Source organism: Coturnix japonica, chromosome 6 (assembly GCF_001577835.2).
Source record: "Coturnix japonica isolate 7356 chromosome 6, Coturnix japonica 2.1, whole genome shotgun sequence".
Lineage (NCBI taxonomy): Eukaryota > Metazoa > Chordata > Aves > Galliformes > Phasianidae > Coturnix > Coturnix japonica.
This window is the reverse complement of record NC_029521.1, coordinates 15,970,442-15,994,152: the sequence shown is the minus strand read 5'-3', so window position 1 is coordinate 15,994,152 and position 23,711 is coordinate 15,970,442. Positions and strand designations below refer to the sequence as shown.

Genomic DNA, 23,711 nt, shown 5'->3' with positions numbered 1-23,711 from the left:
TGAGCAATGGCACTAGGCAGGACAGCTTCATTTCCTGCTGGTTTAAAACAATTTAACATCTTGATTTTAATAGAGAAACAAATGGTTGTTGTGGGATAGGTTCACAGTTAGGCAGGCAGACTTTAAAATTACTTTAATGCAACCCTCAGTTTACATAATTGATATGATTTGTTTATGAATTATGAAAATATTTTACCTCTTACATATTTTTAAAGAAATTTGGCAAAAATCTTATGCTTTGGACTGAATACAAGGAACAAAATTCGGCAAAATCTGCAAACCACTGACTTTTTTAATTGACACAAGCATAAATCCAGAGTGATTTCACCTATGATAGTGATATTCATTTGGATTTACAACTGTGTAAAATTGTAATGCCTGTTATTTTGTTATTCTTGTGTGGGCAATAGATGAGACATCTCAACTTTCATTAAGACTTTGGCCCAGTTTGAATATTTAATTCTATTAATTAAAAAGAGAATGTTTCATTATGCAAAAGAACCTGGAGAGGAGCAGCATCTTGGGACAAATGACTTTAAATTCAGAGAATTCACTGCTGTCAGTATGCAGGGTTTCACTGCATGGTGTAATGCACCAGCACAGGCCAGGATCATGCCCACAGCCATCCTACATCACTACCGTTATTGTAAAGAACTTCTTAGATATAGGGAAGAAAGCTTTTACAGTAACAGTGGTGAGGCATTAGAACAGGTTGCCCAGAGAGATGTCTCCAGGACCCATCCCTGGAGACATCGAAGGTCAGGCTGGATGGGACTTTGAACACCTGATCTCACTGTAGGTGTCCCTGTTCATTGCACAGGAGTTGGACCAGATGGCCTTTAGGCTCCTTTTCAACTCAAATAGTTCTATGATTCTGTTTCACATTAGTTGCAAGCTAGTATATGGTGACAGAATCAAATCGTTGCAACCTGACTGCATATCCTAGCCCCTCAATATTCAAAGCAGGTTCTATTGTGTCAGACTTTGGGACATACATCTGATGGTTGGACTAGATAATCTTAGTGGCCTTTTCCAACTTCATGGCTGAAGAAATGCAAGAAATTGCAATGCTCTCTCAGAGGCTTTTCAGGTCAGAATCCAAGTTGTTGGGCTGGGACTTGCACAAGTGGAAGGCAATAAGTCAACTTGCATGAATTTACTGCCACTATTTGTCACTGCACTGCTTTCACTTGTCCCTCTGCATTGCAGCTCAGGGGAGACCGTGACCAGTGTGACAAGCATGTCCCCTCTGCAGCCTAAGAAGGGGAAGAAAAGGAAAGAGAAAGCAGAGCTGCCACCAGCCATCCCAGAAAAAGGTATGAGAAAAGAGATGCAGAGAGAGTTCAAAGCTGGGCACACTGAGGAGGGAAGAGTTGTGTGTTTGGTGACAGGGTACTTCCAGCAGTGGGGAGGAAAAGGAGCTGGAAGATTTCTGTGTATAATATCACAAGCAACCAGCTCTCAAGAGCTGTGTTGACCCTGGCTTCTGCATACAAACAGTATCGTATGCATATCAGATCCTTGAATCTAACATTTTTTTCCAATTCATAAGCCCTATGCTTCATTGTAAAATGAGTTGTCTGAAATATAGCTAAGATCCTATACAAGTGTAACTACAGCTATTTATTTACTCCCAATCCACTATACACCTGTGATTTATAAATGGTTAATGCATATGCTAAAAAAATGACAGTGAATTACAGTAATATGAAATGACCCCCTTAATATTTATTTTTACAGCTCCAATAGCCAATATTCCTAAGCCCAAGCTCTTGAAACCTCAAAGAAAACTGATCCTGGTAAGTAATTTTCTATGATATTTTCTTCATATACTTCTCTCTCAATGTAATTGCTATAACGTTGCCAGGTTCAGAAAAAGCAAATTGGCTTAAAAATCATGAAAGTGTTTTTTTTATACAGTAATTCACTGGCACTGCTGCCTGGATAGCTGTGGGTGCCCCACCCCTGGAAGCATACAAAGCTGGGCCGGATGGAGTCCCTGGGTCCTGACCTTGTGGGGGACAGTCAGCCCATGGCTGGGGGTGGAACTGGATGTTCTTTAAGATCCCTTCCAACCCAACCATTCTGTAATTCTGTGACTTTGTAAAGTGATGAATTACCTTGGACCTTTTCATTTTGAGCCCTAGTTTACATTGGACTGCGTTTTTCCACTTTCTTGCAGTTGTTGTACCTATAGATTTAGCTTGTTCTTAAAAGAAACTTGCTATTGATTTTCACATGCTGCTGGGAGCTGGTGCTCTGGAGAACACGCCTGTCTCCAACAGATCATAGCTGTGCTGTCATGCTGTCATGTGACTTTTCAAGTCAGAAAAAGGGGGGCTGGATTCTGCCCCACAGTGGTGTAAGTCAGCAATAGCTGAAGCTGAGGGGATAAAATGAACGTTTGCAGCTCATAATAATGTAAAAGAAATCTTAGATCTGATTTCTGTTGGGTGTTCTGTTAATTAACACCTGTGGATATTTGCCAGACAAGTCAGCTAGATGAGCAAATGTAATATAGCAGCACCCAGCCAATATACCTGGGGTAGCAGAGACAGCTATATAGCAGTTACTTCAGCTGCATCCATGGCTAAGCCCCTGCAGGGCTCCCTGTGGAGCCAATATGCTGAGGTGAGTTGGAGCAGGAACCCAGCCACGTGCTCTTCATTTCTGGGGATACTTTCTCCCTTCGCTGGCAATGGAGAGGGTGACTAACTCCCTGACTTCAGCACCTGGGTGGATGTGGGTGCCTAAAGTTACGCTTTGTGAGTAACATAAATGCCTCTGCGATGGGCTCACTTTCAGGTGAGGACTGGGATTGGGAACCTTCCCACCAATTGTCACGGAATATTCCCTGCTCTTTTACACATGGTCAGGGCACAGCCTGGCTTCCTGGGCACAAGGCCATTTTTTTTTTAATCCTCAAAAATCTCTAAGATTTTAAACTTTCAGTCTTCTTTGGAGTGAAAAAAATATTATTGCCATCCTGCCAAATATCTGCAGGATAAGAGACTGCTTTCCTCCCAGCAGTAATGATTGCACAGCTGGTGTCAGTACTGGGCCTTTTTTCACAGATGGCACAAAGTTGGAACAAGAGACTCAGACTGTTGAGTTTCAGGGCTTCTTCTGCAGCTTCCCCATGCAGCCCAAGGAAGTACCACAACAGGAGAATATTCCAGAAAACCTAAGCAAACAAGCTTGCGTATGAGGAAACATTACAAAATAATTCCAGTGTTTTGGGAAATTTTTTGTAATAACCTAAATACCGGCAGAATTATTTCCAGAGGACATGTGCTTCTGGTTTCTTGAANTTATAATAAACCAGAGAATTTCTTTTGTTGTTAACATGCTAGAGTGGATTGCAGTATAATTTTACAAGAATACAATAACCTGGATAAAATATGGACATAATCTCAATGAAAATTAAAAACAAAAAGAGAAAACCTAATATCATGTTCAATTGCACAGCTTTGAGCAAAGCCTTTAAAAAACTCTGCTCATGTCATATTGCTTTTGCTTTAGCCAGAACAACAATTGTATGCTCCCCTTGTTGCAAAAATATTCCCCATCAGTGTCATTCTCTATTAACATCAGTGAGAAATGTATACAGATCAGAGGAAATAGAGATGATGAACTACAAAAAAGAATGGGTTTTATAGCATGCAAGAAGCACAGAGAGTCATTAGGAAGAAGAAAATTCTAGAAGCCCACAAATTCTTCTCTCTAAGGAACATTCAGCTACAGCCTTAAGTATATAGCCCTTTGAGTTGGTAGATGCAAGTCTTGTACTTTTTTGACCGTATTTTCTGTTAAATCTTTCATTACCTCCTACAGCTTAGTTGTCATAGTCCAAGAGGTTCAGGTGCTGAACATCAAAATGGAAAGGTTTTCACAAATGTTTGCACCACCAGACATAGGAGTCCTTGTGAGATTCATTGGAGCTAATGGAAAGAACCCAATTTCAGGTTATACCAAGTACTGCAAACTTGAGTAAAATTTTTGTTGACTTCATCACCTTTACATTAAATTAGAAGGAAAGGAAAGCCTGTGCAGGTAAGGCAGAATCCAGGTATTATGACTGATTCTGCCACTGACAAGTCAGATATTCATCCCACTTTGAAAATGAATGAATTTATTCCATGTTACAAATAATCCCACTGGGCCTAGTTCCTTTGATACGGCTATAAAGCACATGGTTCACAGAAGTTGGCTTTTACTGCTCCTTCATTGACTAAGGTGTTACTAGAGGACGAGTTCTGTTAATCGCAGAACACATATTGGTCCTGTTTGTCTTCTAAAGCAGAGGGCTTTCAGTGACTGTATTTGAGCTATCTGTAAGAAGCATCACTGCCTATAGCCCACATGGTGCAGATAGCATTGTTTATCCTGGCAGTGGCCAGATTGCAGGTGGCTCAGCACTATGTGATGCTGAGACTTATGATGATGATGTAAGCACTTCTTGAGGAAACAGGAAAGGTTATCTGCGACTGAGGGAACTTTCTGAGAGTTATTTTGTTGACATCCCAGAAATCCACAGTCCCAGTTTTTACAGATGTGTCAAATAGGAAGCTTGGAATTTTTTTTTCCCAGCTTTGAAAAATCCCATTCTTATTTACCATTGCAGGCTAAGCACTGACAGTGTGCTGCATGCCAGGCAGTGCACATCAGTCCCTGCACTGTGCTGACTTTGCGGTGAGCAGTGTGTCTGAAGGCCTGCTGTTTGCAAACAACTTATTCAAAGCACAGCTGTCCTGATTCTGCTGTGTCTACAAGGCAGAAGGAGGATGTTTTGGACAGGAACTTGACATGTGTTTGACACCTGTGGAACTGCGAATGCCACAGTTCGCTCTCATTGTCTGCATGTATTCATCCAAATTAAGCTTATATCACCGTTAGCTCAGTGTTCTATATAAGTGTACAATCCTAAATCAAGCAATGAAGAAGGGTGCTCCTAGAGCTGCCCAGAAGCTGAATGGTTCCTTCACCTAAAAAATCATTTTGATTTTTAGGTTTCAAGAGTATATTTTCCATTGTACAATTAACCAACCAGACCTACTGCATGTCTGAAGTGGTGACTTTGGAGTCCTTTTGGGAAAGGGTCTAGGTGTGCAACTGAATGATCTGCAGTCTCAGAATTGCTTCAGGGAACCTTGAAGCATACATAGAGAAGCTCCATTTGGTTTTTGCTTGCAGGGGAATTTGTGAATTCTAAATGATGCTCCAGGCTGTTATCCTACAACTTTAGCCTCATAGGAATACAGGAGCAAATTTTCCCATTGCAAGATTATTATGCATGATTAACAGATTCTTTCCCTCTTTGTCATCTTACAATTAGGCAGTACGTTATTCAAAACCAGTCTTACACCATATTCAGCATGCTAGCTAGGAAAAGTGGGCTTTTCATTTTTTATGCAACAAATAGAACTCCCGATAAGTCTCAACATGATCTTTTGTGTAAGAAAGAAAAGGAAAATGAAATACTGCTCAGTAACCTCTGGGACTCTGGATCAGAGAACTATCAGGTCTCCCTCCCTCCTGCACGATTTTAAATTAAAAGTCACTCTCTGCTAAAGGTAGTTTCCTCTACAACATGTAAGAGTCCGTGCTTTAAGATCCCAGTTTCTCTACAGTATTTATCTCCAAAGACTTTTAAATAACGTTGTACATATGATATATGAAGAAAAAATTTACCTCAGCTCCCTATGATCTTTGAATATTTCCATTCAGTCCACATAATTTATTTCTCTGCCAGATGAACAGTCCCTCTTCAGCAGTCTCTCAATAAGGTGTGAGAAGTCCACTTCTTCATGAGATCATTTATATTGTCAGGCTGAAATTCAGAACTAGTCACGTTCAAGACTGTTGAGCTATGTCTGCTTTCACATCCAGGTCCCACATTACTACCTTCACCCCCAAGAAAGAACAGGTTATGTACGTACAGAAAAGCTCTTGCTAGATCTGTATATTTACAGAATCCCACAGCAGATGATTTTTATGCGATAACACCTTTGGAGCACTAACTATGTCTCACCAGAAAAGTGAAGTCATTGAGCCTTTTTGAAAGACAAGAAGAAATCAGCCTGATTTCTAACAGTGTTGGCTTGGTTCAGAATCAAGAAATAACTCTGCCACCTTGTACAGCGGCAAAACACATTAGCAAAGGGAAAGACTCTTTTGTAAAAGATGTTAAAGCAGTCAGGACAAACTTCTGCCAGGTACATTAACTCTATTAATGAAGAAAGATGAACTATCTCCATATAGATATGACCAGCCCTATGTTAATGGAATTCTGTTTCTTTAAAAGAAATGTTTCAGTTTGACTTAGTGAGTCATCTTTGTTTCTTTGTAATCATAACTTCTGTGGGATTCAAAAGCAAAATCTAGATGTAGTGCTGTAAGGGCCAAATTGTTGTGGATGTTGTTTCCAGTGATGAAGCTGCTTCTGGGGATTAAAAACCAGGCATCTTAGTGGAAAGAAGCCATCACTTTTTAAATTTGATAGTGCCACTAAAAGACATGCTTCCTATTCCAGAGTTTTCCAGTGTCATATTTCTCAGCCTTGGCACAGAGAACACGATGGCTCTCTTGATACCACAGAGCTCCTACTGGGCAGCAGTTGCATTTCTGAGGGATAATTCATCTCATAGATCTAGCTTCAGCTCCTCAAAAGGTCTGCAGAAGTCAATTTTGAAGTTTCCCTCTGTTAGGTAATAATTCAATTTGCTCTATAAGCAAATTCTTCTCAACCTCATCCCTTGTTAAAGTCATTCTGCATCACATCCCAAATAACTCCATCACACGCGATTATGTGGAGACAGAATTCTTAGGCAGATGTCTGAAGCAGTAGACAATGATGCACTTAAGGCTTTAGTGAATTGGGAAGTGAGCTCTTGCCTGCTTACTTTTGATGGTAAACTAGATTTGATAGGGTATCCATATTATTTTTTTTATTAGAAACTTACGTTTGTTTTGCCGTTTTCTCAATAACTGGTAAGGTAGTCAAAAAGTGAGGGTATAGAAATTTGTAATTGAAAGCTGGCAGCAGTTATTTTTCATAGAATCATACAATAGCTTAGGTCAGAAGGGACCTCAAATATCACCTAGTTCCAAACCTTCAGACTTGTATTGCAAGGAAGTTAAAAATTATGAGGTTAGTATTTTTTTGCTTTCTCTATACCTAGTTTTTCTGGATAGAAGTAGTCTAAGTTAAAACGTAAAAAATTCGATCTGACATTGCTCACAGTAAACATCCTGAATGCTGCCAAAAAACAACTCAGCTAAGCTTAAGAAGAACAAAATTGACCCATCTGGACATAATCAGAGTAATTTCCATTAAAATCTCAACTCAAAAATGTCTTTTCTATGCACTTTTGTTCTGGACAAACTCAATAAACAAAATTGTGTACACACATGCTATAGCTTTTTTTGTAAACAAGCTACGTGGCAGACTTCACAGATTGTCTTTTAGAGAAAATGTTCCTATGACTGAACTCTTTCAAATAGTTGCCCAAGGAAAGAGCTGTGACTGGAATAAATAAACTGGAAGTGATTTTGTATTTGCTAGAAGATACACTGGAAAATGATGACTCTTCCTAATACATGTTTCTGCAAAGGGTACAATCCCAAGACAAGAACAAAACAGATGAATAAGATAAAGGCTACATCTAGAAATTTCACTTTGGAACAGAACTCTATTCAAAGACACAATTTCAATATCATTTTAGAACAATAATGTTATTTCACAGAAAGACATTGTAGCCATAGAAATCTCAATGACTTCCTGGGTGGAGAGCCAGGACAAAAAGAGAGAGGTGGTCAGTCATTCCCTGCTTCTCATTTTCTGTCCAAGTGTCAGTCCCACCTCAGACAACACTTACTGAAAGTCACATTGTTGTTCCAAAAAGGACGCGGTGGCAGGATTCCAAGCTTACATTGCCAAACTGCTGACCAATCCAAATGAGAGATGAAATCACAGAATTAGCTTCCTTTCTCTGCCTGCAAAAGAAAAAAAAAAAAAAAAAAAAAAAGCTTTTGGACAAAGAAACCATCAAAATTAAATTAAATACGTGGTTGATAAATGAAGTATGGAAGAATGCATGGAAAAACAGCCCTGGCTACCATTGGTACTCCAAAGTAGTGAAGTAGTGTTGGCTTCCATGTGCTGTTATTACACGTCCTTTGCTGAAAACTGTATACACTTCACAATTTTGAACCTCCTGTGTGTTTCCTCATATTTTCAATCAAATTATTACATACTAGAAATATGCATAAGGGAAATTATTCTACACATTTTATGGTGTGCTGTTCCTTGTAGCAGTAATTGAAGTACCTTTTCCACTTATGAAAGTACTAATTTTATTTGGTTTTATTGCTTTTCTAGATGTAATTATTTATTTAGTGTGTTTTGGCTTTATTAAATTATGTTTACTATAGGAACATCATAAAAATGTATGAAAACAACACATCAGCCACTACTGCCCAATGACCTGTTTTGGGGAATCTAGTGTTATTTTTCATATCCAAACATAATAGAATAAAGTAAGAATAAAGAGATAATCTACACTGGAAAACAATGCAATTTTGAGATAATACAATAAAACACCTGGACAATATGATTTCATAAATCTTAGTTCTGAAATTTACATGAGTTGGGTGTTGATGTGGCTATTTTAGGACATGATGCATTTTCTAAATGGAAACATAACGTGAAATGCAATTAAACAATGGAGGGGAAAACACATACAGATTTAGTATGCCCTCAGCAACTGATTTCTACAGAACAATGAAAACATTTCCACTTCAGAAATGTACTGGATTGGTCATAGGAAAAGTGGAGTTTTAATCTAGAAGTGAACAATTGCTTGTTTGTAAATTTTTATCAGATTCTTTTTTAGAAACCTTTGTGTTTGCAACATATCATTCTATTCAGGGCCTGAGGTGACTCCCACTAAAGCCAATAGCAAAACTCCCAATAACTTCAAACAGAAGCTAGATCTACTAAGCAACCCTGAGAATAAAATTTTCAGCATTTGCAGGTGCTACTGTGATGTCCACCATCAACTTAGCTCACTTTCAACTTAATAGACAGGCAGGTATAGTTTTGAGGTCTGAAAAAGAATACTTTTAAAAAACAAACAAGCAAGCAAACAAACAAACAAACAAAAAAAAAACGATTGCCCATCTAACCATGAGGTTAAATACTTTCATGCCAGAAGGAGGAGAAATGTAATTAATCACAGCAGATGACTGAGAACTTATTTAACTCTTTAAACCATAGCCAGGGTAGCATGGATGCCGTTCTGACCTTCAAGTCATTCCCAATACATGATCAAAAATACTTACTTTATGTGTTATTTATGAGGTCCAGTTGCAGTCCATAAAACGTCATTTTGTATCATAGCACCAGAAAAGTACACAAAAGCAGGAAATGTCGTGAAGTCAACAGCGAAGCACTCAGTAGTGAATTAGAAGCAGAAGTTGAGTCAAGTCAGGCTACCCATGCAAGGTAGGGGAAGAACATACAAAGAACCAAATGCAAAGGTTAGAATCCTCCAGATGGCCATTACTCACATGTACAGATCAGCTGAGTGCAGCAATACCACTTGCAGTAGCAGCTGCACAGAGTATTTCAGCATCAGATCTACAGAGGAGAATTAAGATTAAATTCACAGTGGAAAAGCATAAACTGATCCACCCAGAGGGAAACAATCTGAAACAAAGAGTGTGAGTAACTGTCAGGGCACAATGAAAGGATTCCAGGAGAGCACAAAAGACAGGAAGCAGGGAGCAGGGGGACTGGCTACAGAGAATATTCAATATTTATCTTCTTAGTCAGAATATAATAAGTACTCAAACACCTCTAAAGGAAACAGTAATCATTTGCATTAAATCAGAAGGGACAAGGTAGCAGTAACTGAAACGTAAAGGAATTTTATTGTTGGGAAAATATTTTGTGTGTATGTGTGTGTTGGTATTTTTTCCCCTCACTATAATGCTTAAGTACTATACAGAACTTTATGAACTTTGAGTCAGTTTGCAGCTGGAAAGCCTTTCCTGATCTCAGAGATGCTTTCCTATGAGGTATAGTTTTGTGACTGCAACAAACTGCATGACTGCTTTTTTAAATTGTCCTTCTTACTCTTCAACATGAGAACAGAAGAGCATTTGCACTTCACCCTATTCCAAGGAACACAGACTAACTTTCTATGGACAAACCAGAGCCCAGTTGAAATCCAAGGCTCAGATACAAACCGAAAGGAACTCCTTTGTAGCTATAACTTGTGAAGCACTAAAGTTATTTTTATTTTCTCTGTTAACTATATTTATTGCAGAGTAAATTTGTTGGCAGCAGAGTAGAACTAGCATGTTTGAAGGAAGAAATACACTGTTTTATAGGATATTTAAAGTGACTTTTACATTCTGCGGTAATGGCTTTTTAACTGTAATTTGTTGTTTGTTTCCTAGCCAAAAATTGCAGAGGAAAATTTAACATACGCTGAACTTGAACTTATGAAGCCAATTCAGGAAGCCAAAGGCATTCCCAGTACAACAGTCTATGCACAGATACTCTTTGAGGAGAACAAGCTGTAACAGTTCATGCCTGCATAACTGTCCTTTGTCTGTGTTCTATTTAATTCTTGCTGTGCTGTTTATTTATAAAGATCATACAAATGTCCGTATTTTTTTTTAATTGATATTCATGTGTTTTTGTATTTTGATGTGACTTTTAAACAAAACATAGCTGAATGCAATCACAGAATAAGCAACTGGTCAACAAGTGACAGCCCAGAGACACCCTTGCAGCATTCACTCCCTCCATTTTAAAGAGGATGAAGCTCTCACTTTGGGCATTTTCAGTGCTAATCTTTATTCCCTCTTTGACACTAATGTCACAAGTCCAGCTGCAGACATGGACATCTGAGCCAACTCAGAAACACTGGTGACAAGATCAGCGCACATCAGGCTCCTCCACCACAGAAAGACCACTGACCAGAAGTTCATCAAATATCTGCTGTTCAACCCATCAGAAAAGTATTAATTCAGTAAAATTGAGATTTTTTTTTTTTTTCCATAGCAAATGGAAAGCTAGAATTACTTCTTCTGCCTTCTCCCCAGCTCATAGTAGCTATCAGAAAGTTTGGTTTCTACATTTCTAACTTCCCTTTCTATGCACACTTGAACTCAAACACTTCAAAATAATCCAAAGGAAACATTCCTAGTTAAACCACACCAATCTGAGGAAAAAATATTTATAGCCTGGGAACATTTTCCAGGATTTGATGTTTTTATAGTTCTGGTTGAGAATAGGAAAAAGCTGATAGTGAGTCTGAAACTTCCGGAGAACCAGGACTCTGGTTTTGGCCTTGCTGTGGGCTGGTGCTCCTAAACCTGCAAAAGTTTGCTCCCATGGCCTATTTGCAAGCTGCTGATGTGTAAGGAAAATCACAGACCTTCTTCCTTAGCGCAGAGCAGACTCTATAACGCTCTGCTCACTCATCCTGGAATTGTTTCTCAGAAAGGCCATGGCTTGGGAGATGGGAAACTGGGCTGCAAAAATGCTCTTCTTGCTTCCCATCTTGCTAGCTGAGAAGGAATTCTTCCTTTTCCTATGATATCCATGGATGAAAATTGGTTATTCTCTGGGATGCCAAACTCCTGAATTTGCAATGCTCTTTTCCATTCATGGTCAGGGGTTGAACACCCAGCTCCTTTCTGCTGTTAGAAGCTTTAGCCCTTGAATAACTGCAGAGTTAACAGGGACATAAAAGCATGGGTTCTTTAGCCCATGCCTGGATGTCTGATGTTCAGCACATGCCAGGTACTCTCCAGGTCTGTATAAGGCAGAGGCAGCCCCCTGATGGGCCATTCATTTGGCAGTGTATGTGTAGGGTTTTGAGTAGCACTGGTTGGCCATGTGCTTTGAAACCCTTAATCAAAGTGATCCAGGTACCTTCTTCCTTTGCAGGTCAGGCCTTTATAGTGACATAGCAAGTTCATGGCAGGGCTCAGAGCACCGCTGGGAACCCTCCAAGGAACCCTCACGCTGCTGCTGCCATTAGCACTTTGGAGCAGAGGGAAGTAGCGGCACTGCAGGGAGGGACATGTGACAGAGAATAGCAGTCTTTGGATGTCAAGTCCATAAAAACTACTTCTAAACGTTTCTTGAATGGGGATAGAGCTTACATGTCATACATAAAGTGTTATCTTTCAGACAGGGTGAGTAAATGTAAAATGCAGCACCTGTTTCCATGCTAGTTGAAAACCTCTTATAAAAAAGAGAAGAATTCAATATGTGTCAGGCTGGCCCTTGTGTACAGTACTAATCCCACCCCTACCTCCTCACTGAAGTGGTTCTTTCCAAACTAAAGCCAGCTTTTATTAATAAGATTGTTGCAAGTAATTATTTGCATTATTTATTTTTTTATGTTTGGGATCATGAGCTGTCAAGGATGTTTGTTTTACCTTCTCATTACCGTAGCAATTTCATCACCCACCAAAACAGCATGGTATCATTCCGTATTCTCTCATGAGCTTTCAATTCACTGACCAAAAAAAACGGTGCTTAAAGAATCATCAAACATTCAGGGATACATTCTGTAACATTCAGAGTCTGGATATTCAGAGAGGAGAGCTGTAAAGAAAGCATTAGAAAGTTACAGGACTTGCTAGTAATTTTTTTGGAATTAAAAGTACAACCCTAAAATATTACTAATTTTGTCAATTAAAACTTCACAAGTTTGGTATATAAACATTGCTTTTTAAATTAAACTGGCCATTATGTCAGTTTTTCAGACAAGTCCTCTACTATAAGCTTATGCCCAGTATTTTAATACCATTTTAATACCATTCTTTGTGTATTAATATTCTATATATTCTTGTTTATGTTTTATATCTAATTCCCCAAAGTAATAATTAATTGAGCTAAATAAATTACCTTTTTTGTCAAGATAATTTCTCCCATTCTGTGTAGGATTTATTGCTTTTAGAGAATGATATATAAGTATTTGTCAAAATGCAAGGCACAAGATGATCTCAGTAAGGTGAGAACTGAGTTTTTCATTCTGCAGAAAATTCCATGATTTTTAAGTGTTTTCCATTTGTGACTGAGATCACAGCAGAATCCTGACAGCTGAGAAAGAAGAGGCTGGAAACATTACTTAGAATAACACCTGTCTTCATGAGCAGGTATCTCTTAAGCTGCTTCTTAGACAGTGTCCATCCAAATTTACTAGTATCAGGTCATTTTATTGGAGAACGGAAGACACCATCCTTCCTATTGCAAGTAATGTATTTTTAAGTTTCAAAGCAGTTCAGTTCAAAGACCACAGAGAAGAAAATTTCCTCGAGTATAACCTGGGAGAAATACAGAATAAACTGGATTTAGTTTATGTGTTTAGTTTGTGTGCCCCGGTGGCGCAGTGATAGGAATGCCGCCTTGCAACACTGGGGCCCGGGGTCCGAATCCCCCCTGTGGCGCAAGTGGTAGAAGTGCCGCTCTGCTACACAGGAGGCTCGAATCCCAGGGGTTGGACTCGATGATCTCTAAGGTCCCTTCCAACCCGCACAAGACTATGATACTATGATAGTTCCTTCTAACAGGAAATGTAAGGTATGCACTCTGGCCTAACTCCATCATGCTTAAGCAGAATAGTATCAGAGCTGAGTGTGGACCACTGTTCTTTTTACGACAGGAGCTTCCATGAAGACTCTTAATACCTTATTAAACAGCAGTTCAAATCTGCTGAGTCACACAATTTTGGTTACTCCTTCTGTTGTCATTGGTGCAACGTGGCCCAGTGCTGAAATTTTAACAAATACAGCTCTATTAGCTTCACTCCAATTTACTGTCGGATTGTTAAATGTTAATGTACTGCACCCTATAGCTGTAAACAGAATTAGAGATGTTTACAGCTTTGGTTAAATGCTCCTTGTTCCCCCACATTAAATTTTATTACCAGAATCCTCCACCAGCAAATAGGAGTAAATCATATTAGTGTTGCAGGCTGTGTGGGGGTTGATTTTGCAGCCCAAGGAAGAGGAGTTTTTATCACTCTTTATTACAACTTTCTAATTGGTAGGTGTGGCTGGAATGTCATTATTTCTGTAATTACAAGCAAATTATTTGTTTTAGAATAACAGTTACATTATACTAGGTTTCTCTAAGAAGTTCAATCAACTTATATCCTTAGCCAGGGCTTGGCCAAGTTCTGCTGGCATAGTTAGACCCAAATCAGATGAAATTTTATGTGACCTCTGATATGTAGGTCACAATCTGTTGATTTTTATTTTTTTTTTTTGAGGACTTTTCCAGAGCAAAACTGGTAAGCAACATCACAGTGCCAAGATCATTTTGGCTTTCACAGTCTAAAATGCCAGAGTGAAACATATAATCCATAAATTCTACTAGCTAACATTTGTTCTTTTGAGTTTCATTTGGTGTGCTCTGTTCCACATTTAGTATGTCTCAATTTTATTACTGTAGTTGGGAGGTAGAGTAGATGGAAAAACTGCATATAAGTTGAAGACTCCAAATTTGAATTATTCCTCTTGGAAAGGAGAAAATAAAGGTGGAGGTGATTATGAGATGCAAGCTAGCCCACCATTTGGTCTAAAGGTTGGATCAACTCAGCCTGACTTAACCTGACTCAGTGTGGTTGATCAGGTTGGTGTCACCTGTTCTCAAAAACTCACAGTGATAGGGTTCCGTACTCTCCCCTGTTCTCACAGCCCTAATCGCTCCACGCCATTGTTCCAACTTGTGAATCTCAAACATCCCCTCTCAGAGCTTCCTCAGCTCTTTCAGCAAACTGGCAGCTATTGCATATTGCAGCATTCTGCTCAGAGGCTAAATGAAGCTTTGTGTAGGGCAAGAACCCTACCTCTCCTGCCACCACATGCTAACTTCCTGCTCCTCATCAGCATTGCTGCTTTCTTTGCTCAACCCTCAGAGGCTTTTCAGTCTTTGACTGTCCCAGTCAGAAATGAAGTCTTTGTTATGCCTCCAGCTGAGAGCTGCACAGGTTCTTTATTTCAATAAATAACACAAGTCAGTGCTGTCACACTTCTCCCTGCTGTACAGAACCTGGGACTACATAAAACACCAGGAGATCATAGAATTGTAGGGTATCCTGAGTTGGAAGGGGCCCACAAAGATCATATACTCCTACTCCTGGCTCCAAACAGGACCACCCATAATTCAAACCATATTTCTGAGAGCACCATCCAAATGATTCTTGAACTCTGGTTAAAATCCAGCAACAATGTTTCACAATCAGAAAGTGAACAAGAACACAACAGTATATTATGGCTCTGTACACAGAGAATCTCATGAGATAAGACCTTCTTTGGGGTATTTTTTAACTTCCTCTTCTGTGCTGTCTCTGGACATATTTGACAGCAGATACAGTATACAGCTAATTACAGCTCCACATCTCTGAGAAATTAAACATAGATCCATTTGGATTATCCTCAGGAAAAATGAGACTTCATATCACTACACTCATTCCAAGGCTGAGAGGTAAGTGAAGAATCCTGGCCTAAGTGCTCAGATCAGAGGGGATCAACAAGGTTGACAGCCAGCTGATATTATTCTATATCACATCTATGCCTGAAATAGTCTGCCCTGCAAAGTCACTCTGCTTTCACTAAAATTTGTGCCCTTCAAATCCCCCAAGCAAACATAACTACACTCATTTCTACCCCTATTTCTTCCTAGCTTACTCTCAAAGATCAGTCAGAGAACAGGAGAGCTCTATCCTGCTAGGGAACCAACTCAAAAGCCCAAATGAGTAAATCATTGTGCACATGATGACAGCAAATGGCAAAGGCCACTTCTATGTATCACTATAAAAAATAACATTAATTGGGATGCTTTGCAATTTCCTGTACAACCCATAATTAGGTTAGATAAGAAACTAGCAGTGTCTAAGTGCTATAAATGTCTAAATTAAGTTATTTTGAAAGTACCCAGCACTTTGACATTTGAGAGTTCAGAGTAATTGCAGTATTGAAATAAAATTGCTTCTGTTATTTAAAAGGTCATTATCTTCTTCGGGTAGATATATGAGGACTATTTTCCACTCTACTGAGCCGTTCTATTTGGTACAATTAGACCTGCTTGAGTAGATTTCTAGTGGGCCTCCTCCCACTTATCATAGACCTAGCATTGCTCAGGGAAGGGCCTGTAAATATACAGCCCAAACATGGAGTATATATTCAGATCATAATAGGGTTTAGAAGAGTCAAAAGCAGCCCAAAGCTTCAAACATACACCCACCAGGAACACCACATGATGCTGTACTCTGTAAGACAGCAACTTAGTCCTTGCACAATCAAAGTCAACAAAAATCAGGTTACACGCAGAGGACAACCTCTTAGACAGGCAAAAGCTATGGAGCAAATGAGCATATCACCTTCCCAACCAAACTAACTCCTAGGTTGGCAGCAACCCCAGTTACTTCAATAAAACTACTGGAATCCGTTGTTTATAATGCATGTGGTCTCACCGTAAATAAATATGTGCCTTTTGCTTGTTTACCAACTGCAACGTTCAAAGGCAGCAACTTATATTACTGCACTTTGCATCATAATTCAATTATTCCAGTACTGTCAATAAAATAAGAAGGCAGAGGTTTTAAACACAGATGCTGGCAAAGGAGATGCAATGTTACCATCAGTATTCACTGCATCAAATGTACTGCTTGTTGCCAAGATCCTTATGTTCTCCTGAAACTCACCTGGTTCTGGACTCCAGACTCCCATAAGACATTAGCATATTGCTGCTAATGTTTTTTATTCATATGGTTCTCAAATACTACCCTTGTAAGAGGGATATGACACCTTGAGTAAGATGATATGCTTACCAATTCCCCCTTGTAACAAGTTTCAAAATCTGTGGATGAAAAGAACCTGGAAGCACTAGCACACAGTGAAAATCATGTGAAACTTCCCTGTGTGAATTACAGATAGGTTTGCATGAATTTACCAAAACAATATTTGAGCAAATACATTTTTCCCTCCCTATGAAGGTATAAAGGATCTTCAGTACACAGACAGTCCTGCAAGTACTGCTTAACTAGCATTTACTAGCCAATAGAAAACAACATAAATCAGACAGTATTCAATGCTCACTGTAACAACTATGGAATCCAGAACAAGGAGGCAGCATGGTCGTCTGTGCTATAACCAAGTAAGTGCAATTGAAGCATTTAGGTTTCATGGTCCCCAATTAGATTAAACTGGTTTTTAAAGTCACGTAAATGTTGTGCTGTTCTATATTTCACTTCTTGATTTACCTAAAGGGCAGAGTTATTTTGCATTTTGTATCCTAATACAATTGGATTTCTTTTAAAGGTAATTCTCACCCCAAGCTACTCACCCCTTACAAAAGTTGCTTCTGAGATAATTACAGTGCTTTAGTAATGCCTGCATCGTGCCACTTACAGCAGCAATGGAGTTATGCTGAAAGCATTTGCTGTGGAATTGCTCTACCTGCTTATTTTTTAAAACATATTCTAGATCTTCCAACCCTAACATCCCATTAGCTATTAGAGAAACTATTATATTCTCCCAGATTAAATATCCTTGAGTATTAGAACAGGTTTGGCTCATGAAGACTTTTGTTCTTAACTTGATGACTCCCATTCACAGACACACACACACGCACTGGATTTGCTCTGTGATCCAAAACAACAGTTGAGGCAACCTGATGTCTCACTGAAGATCTAAGAAAAACAACGTAAAGTACACGGAGATTAGCCAGCTATATCCATGCACAGTTAATCTGCACCTTCAAGTGGCCTCTTCTTATGCCTGACAAAGCCAGGTTGCTATGTAGAGGACATGTAACATTAGTACTGCTGTGTGGGCAGCAAAGTAGTTTCTGGAGCCAGCTCTAAGAAAGAGAATGTCTGCTGTTGGCAAAGACAGGCTAGACGAAAATACAAAGGGAGCAGATAATTAGGAAGCCATCAGAATGTCTGATAGGTAAATTAAAGCATGGATAGCAAGTTTTTTTCATGGCTTTTAATTACCTTTACAATGTTTCAGCACAGCTATATTCCCAACTGAAAGTAGTCCAAATCCTGCTGTGTAGACAAATCACAGTTTACTTTCAAGGAGTGCAAGGAGAGGGAGAAAGCTAAAAGGAGTGTACCTAATTGTTGAATTCTCTGACAATTGATCTTTCTCCAGTCCTCAAGAAAACTGGGCATGACAACAGGGTTATTTGAAATAATGCTGGTGAATTTGTGTCTACTTCCAAGTGTACGTTTTCACCAAACACAGGAAGATTGGTATTGGAGTCATCAAGTCATGCACTTGAACCTGGGATGTCCTCTGTGTAGACATAACACAGCCTTCCTCATATGCCTGCATCAGGAGCTGATCAGTAAAATCTACTCCAGATTCCTCCTAATGAGGCTTACAAGTTTCTAAGCACATACGGTGGTTCTTCACGTTCCTTGGTCTCCTGCTGTTCAGCACAGCACACACATGGCTTCTTTCCTGCAGCACTAAGCAGTCAGTGCAGTGGAAATCATGAAACTCCCATGGCTCTGGCTGTCCAAGGGTATGTATGGTGGCATGAACACACAGATCTTTATGGACACAATGTCCTTTGCATTCATCCAGGCTCAACCCTGATCCAGTCTGTGATGTTCAGGAAGACACTTTGCCTAACCGGTTTCCTCACGCCTTCCCTTAATAAGCTAAGAGATACAACTTCTTTACCAAAGCAAGACAGAAGAAGTGATGGGAAAGGGGCAATTATCACTAATATAGCTCCCTCAAATTTGTTAATAAAATATTAAGGAGCTTGCTTTTTCACACTTCCTCCATTTCGACTAGTAACATAAATCACCTTTATATTTGTTATATTATGTCCTCAGCTTTCTTATAATACAAAAATCCACTTCTACCACACAGAATGATTATGAAGGTAAATCCTGATACTGATAGCCAAAATAGCATCACAACACACCCAAGAAAGGAGGCAGGAGGGGAAAATAAAGAAATATTTATCAGCTGTGTCAGATCACTGTGAAAATAAAGTCATTAATTTCAAAATAAAGACTGCTCCATGACATTTACAGCTGCATTGAATGAAGGCAACACAGTCTAGGATCTAGGAGTTCTTACCTTCATTTTGCAGACAAAATACCTTTCCTGAAGGCACACATTCATTTTCTTCATGCAGATTCAAGAAGGAAGAATGGCAGGAAGAGATGTTAACATACTCGTACGTCAGTAAGAACAAAGATTCTGCTACAAATTCAGTTAACACCAGTTTGAAGATTCAGTAGTTTTTGATCTCATGATTGTAGAACTAGAATTGGTTCATTTTACTAAGCTACGTTGCTTTCAGCATAAATCAAAAATACTTTATTTGCAAACCATTATTTGTGAACAACAAAGCGTTATGCCAAATTCAGTATTTAAAATAACATTTAAAAGACAGAAGTTTTCCAAGGACAAATACCACAAATTCTTACTGTCTGTGTGCATGTCTGTCAGTGTCTTTCCCACCACTTTGGAGTCCTTTATTTGATTTGCATTAGAGCTGACTGCACTCTCAGTCCAACAATTCCTTTGAGATTCAGTCCCCAGCCATATGCTCCAGATGTCTGTGACTCTTTCATGCTCTGAATGGCATTTTTCTCCCCATTCAAAAGGCTGAAAACATAAGTTCCTGACTAGTTCTTCCTACCCATCCACAGACCAGCAGCAGATTCTTCCCCATTCATCACCAACTAGAAGTTTGGAGGAATTTCTTGAAAAAGAGAGAAAAAAAAAAGTGTTTAGGAATAAGAAGCAAATAGAGTAAGACTTTCTCCTCTCTGTGCAGCAATAAGGAGAATGCAACAGGCAGGACAGCAAGTAGTCTTTCATGTTAACAAAGATCTAGACTAGACAAAAGACTGAGCTTAGAAATAGACCCACATTTTCCTGAATGTCATGAGGTTCTTCGTAATGATCAACCCAGATCAGGCGCTTTTAACCTCCTCTGATCCAGAGAATCTTTAATTGTTAACTAAATCACCAGGGCAGCTTCAGAACTCGGACCTGTCAGCATATTGAAATCTTCGCTGTATGCAGAGTCAGCAACACCTTCACACCTTTCATACATATAAGTATCACATGAAGAGCTCTACCTCTCGGTATAGAGAATATTGAGATCGTTTTAGCAACCATCAAAATGCCAGCACTTCTGGAGATGAAGAGACCAGCTGTTTTACAGAACATTACAACATCATGGGGTAGAAGAGAGCAACAAATATTACTGCCAGATGACACTGCAGGAGGGGGGATTGAGTAAACTAAAATACTGCTGGCTGTGCAAGCTGAGTTTAACTGCAAAGTTATCCTTTTGTCAAAAACTTCCAGATTACATTTCTGTTAAGGAGATGGCACCTCCAGCAATTCCTCAGACAGTGTTCTTTCTGTGGTACAGAGACAGCGTAGCATCCACTAATCTCTCCAACTATTCTACTCAAAAGCTGCTGCTGCTTCTGAGCTGTCTCCCCTCTGACTATTGCCAGTTCCAACACCCTTCATGTAATGCTGCTAGCCAGGCCAGCTCCTAGAATGACTGAATCTGGCAAAAAGCAATTTGAATGAAAACTAAAAAGCAACCCCCAAACCAAAACTTGCAAACAGAACAAAAACAAAACACAAACTTTGGAACGAAATAACCTGAGAATTTAGGACAGAAGCTGACACATTGCTCTCTGCCAGGCATACGCTATGATGCAAAGGACAGAACCATACCTGGATACAGTGACCGCTGTCACTGCTGGGCTGTTCTTACTTGGCTTTCCAGTCAAGGCAAGGCTGGGATTCAGTTCCCGAAAGAGAACAAGATGTTTTCCACACTTGTTACCTGTTGTTTGGTTTTTAAAAAATAAATATTTAGAAAGTACCTGGGGGGCAACGTGGAAGGGATTGTTATTATTTACAGTCAGCAAGTTGTTGAGAATGAATATATTCAATCCTGGCCTGTGCTGTTGCAAAATAGGCCCATCCCAATTTAATTTGTGGCTATGATAGTTACATGTGCTGACGTGTGGCTGTATCAATTGTGTGCTAAATTGGATTTGTGTATTATTGCTTTCTAAATTGCATGCCTAGTTCAGCAAAATTGTTCATCAGTTTTCACTGGCTCTATGCTTAATAAGATGCCCCACAATACCTTGCTGCCAGGATATAATACAGCTCATAATTGCCTAGTAAAAAGAAATTACATAAAGCCCCGTTATTATCAACTTATCTAAATCTGCGCATAACAGAACCAATAATTAAATGCTGAGAACATTTCACATACACACACATACATACACAGACCTAACAACATAATTCAATCCTAGTTACTTTAGTCTTCTTAATGACTTGTGTTTTGTATTAATTTTATTTTCTTTAATGCACAGAATGAGATGTGGGAATACTCGGCCATTTAAAATAATTCTGAAATCATCTGGATACTTTTAAGGGAGAATGTCACAGCGCTGATCACACTTCAGCTCTTCAATAAGGGATGCTGTTGCTGCATGCATCTGAGAACATGTTTCTTTACTCTTGTGTGAGAACAGGTGCATGTACATACACACCGACGGATGCCTGGTTAAAGCATATCTTTCTTTATGATCCTCCACTACAAATGCACAAACAGAAGTATCTTGCTGTGCTCCCATGGGCAGCTTTTTAAGTCCTAGCTTAGAAAATTGGTTAAGAAGATCACTTTTTAAATTTTATTATTTTTAATAGCAAAAATCACAGTTTGACAGACAAAAATGAGACGATTGTATTTGAGTAAAACTAAAATGGAAATATCTACCACAGGGAGTGAAGGACAAGAGTCTAGAAAATTCTTAAAATTAATTAGGTGCTCCTACATGAAAAAAGAATCTGCAAAGTAACTGCTGAACACTACAAGGATTCCAAAAAGAGTTGAAACCTGTGCTTTGACTTGCAGCAATCTCTGATTAGAGACTGCAATGAAACCAAAACAGCCCAGCTACTGCAGGCAGACTGCCTCACATCTGGCATCTCTGGTGTTCTCGCTCCTTCCCTAGAAGCATCTGGCTCTACCTACTCTCAGAGATGTGACAAAAGGCAGGATGGGCATCTGGTCTGGCATTTTCAATATGCCTCTGTACCTATAAATATTTCTGCATCTCAATCTGAGTACTTCAGATGCCAAGTTCCACAAACAGCAGTTCTGAAGATCTCAGTGGTAATGTGCAATTAGTGCATAATATCTTTGTGCAGATGTTAACATCTACAACTAACTTCATGTAAACTGTATGCCTAAAACTGAAGCAATAGAGAATGTCTAATGTAGTTCAGAGCAAATAAGTGGTGTAAATTATACATGTTAACAACACAGCTTTTCTTTTTTTATTTTAAATGTATTGTGAACAGAAGTACGCTGTGCTATTAGGACATGCCTTAAAAGCTCCCTGGCAGGCTTCAGCTCCTGCATTTGTTAGAAAACAGAAGTGAGCCTGAGTTGTTTTTAATACCAGCCAGTACTGTATAGCACTATCACCTTGTTCATTTTGGCTCTGCAAGAACTCCAGGGCATCAGTTTGGCACTGCTTTCAATATACAGCATCACACTGCTGGAATCCCACTGGCTTGGATGAACTCTGACCTCATTTAAGGCAGCAAAGACAACAGCCTGCCTGCTGTGACATCTCAGCCCACGCTGGTACAGGCTATCAGTAGATGTGCTAAGGAAATGGAATTTACGGAGCCAGGATAGTTCATTAGCTTCATGGGTTTATGCAGAAAGATAGTCTGTCAAGCTTAAAAGAACCTATGAAGAACCTCTCAGCTTCATCAACATATGATTTGTCCATGAGACCAGTGGCTCAGGTCCGTTCTGTAGCTCTAAGGCAGTGCCGTGGCCACCCACTACTGTTGCTCATACATTCATACTGTATGAGCCCCTGAACTGTCCTAGTCACACCACTGTGCTCTCACACCCTCTTTTTTCTCACAATAGAACAAGGCCTGCAGTAAGTCACCCTTCAGTTCACAGCCCACACCTGGTCATACCTGGGCTGCTTGCCTCTCCCACGGCTCCTCTCTGTGAGCTTGGGCCAGCAGCTTGCCCTTGACTGGTGGTGTATTCAGTCTTCCACAGCTGTGCCAGCCAAGAGGGGAAAAGGAAAATAAAAACGGATTATAACAGAACTATCACATGAGAAACAGGGCTGTTTTCTTCCTATTAAGGGCTGAAAATTGGACTTCTATGGTCTGAACAGGACTTGGCAAGGTTCTCTCTCTCCTACCACTATGTTACAGTATGTCACACTGGAGAAAGGTATGTAGGGAGCTGGCAGGGCTTCCCAGCAGGGCGGTAACCTTAATCCCAGTCACTCAGGAAGCTCTCCCACCAGACTGGAAGCAGAACCAGCAAAGAACTTCTGCTCCTGAGAACATGATTTCATAAACCAACCTGTGAACCAGCTCTCAGAAACTATGGATCCCAAAGGGCTCTGCAGTACTGATTTATGCAAAATTAAACCTCAGTGCTTTTCTCACTTTTTCCCTGCAAAGAACTGCTTCTGGTAGAAACACAGATATATTTCTGATAGGCAATAGCATTTTTGCTTTCAAAAACACACCAGGTTGAAAAGTGCATTTTCAAAACTCTTCCCAAATGACAGACATGCCTCATCGAGGAGGACAAAAGTTGACTCCAGTTTTCA

General features: G+C 39.6%; 3 protein-coding genes across 9 annotated transcripts in view; 1 reads left to right on the top strand and 2 right to left on the bottom strand.

The window, feature by feature from the left end:
• The window catches only part of C6H10orf71 (chromosome 6 C10orf71 homolog), a 110,783-nt gene extending 100,338 nt beyond the window's left edge, over nt 1–10,445 (bottom strand). For both annotated transcript variants that reach the window (XR_004307711.1, XR_004307710.1), the window contains exons 1-3: nt 9,343–10,445; nt 7,878–7,995; nt 3,826–5,843 (exon numbers count right to left, since the gene is read on the bottom strand). The gene's annotated coding sequence lies outside the window, so the exon portion shown is untranslated. The remainder of the gene's footprint in view (nt 1–3,825; nt 5,844–7,877; nt 7,996–9,342) is intronic.
• VSTM4 (V-set and transmembrane domain containing 4) overlaps nt 1–12,951 on the top strand; it is a 31,971-nt gene extending 19,020 nt beyond the window's left edge. The window contains exons 6-8 of one of the 3 annotated variants that reach the window (XM_015866776.2): nt 1,210–1,316; nt 1,741–1,799; nt 10,465–12,951. In XM_015866776.2, the coding sequence (XP_015722262.1) occupies nt 1,210–1,316; nt 1,741–1,799; nt 10,465–10,590 (292 nt within the window). In that variant the 3' untranslated portion in view covers nt 10,591–12,951. Of the gene's footprint in view, nt 1–1,209; nt 1,317–1,740; nt 1,800–3,074; nt 7,408–10,464 lie in introns of those variants that run through there. The other 2 variants (XM_015866777.2, XM_015866778.2) reach the window with 2 other exon arrangements.
• Nucleotides 12,952–18,991: 6,040 nt separating this feature from the next.
• Nucleotides 18,992–23,711, bottom strand: part of WDFY4 (WDFY family member 4) — a 113,949-nt gene continuing 109,229 nt past the window's right edge. For all 4 annotated transcript variants that reach the window (XM_032445415.1, XM_015866825.2, XM_032445416.1 and 1 more), the window contains 3 exons: nt 23,056–23,143; nt 20,767–20,878; nt 18,992–19,768 (listed from right to left, as the gene is read on the bottom strand). In XM_032445415.1, coding sequence (XP_032301306.1) covers nt 19,702–19,768; nt 20,767–20,878; nt 23,056–23,143 — 267 coding nt within the window. In that variant the 3' untranslated portion in view covers nt 18,992–19,701. The remainder of the gene's footprint in view (nt 19,769–20,766; nt 20,879–23,055; nt 23,144–23,711) is intronic.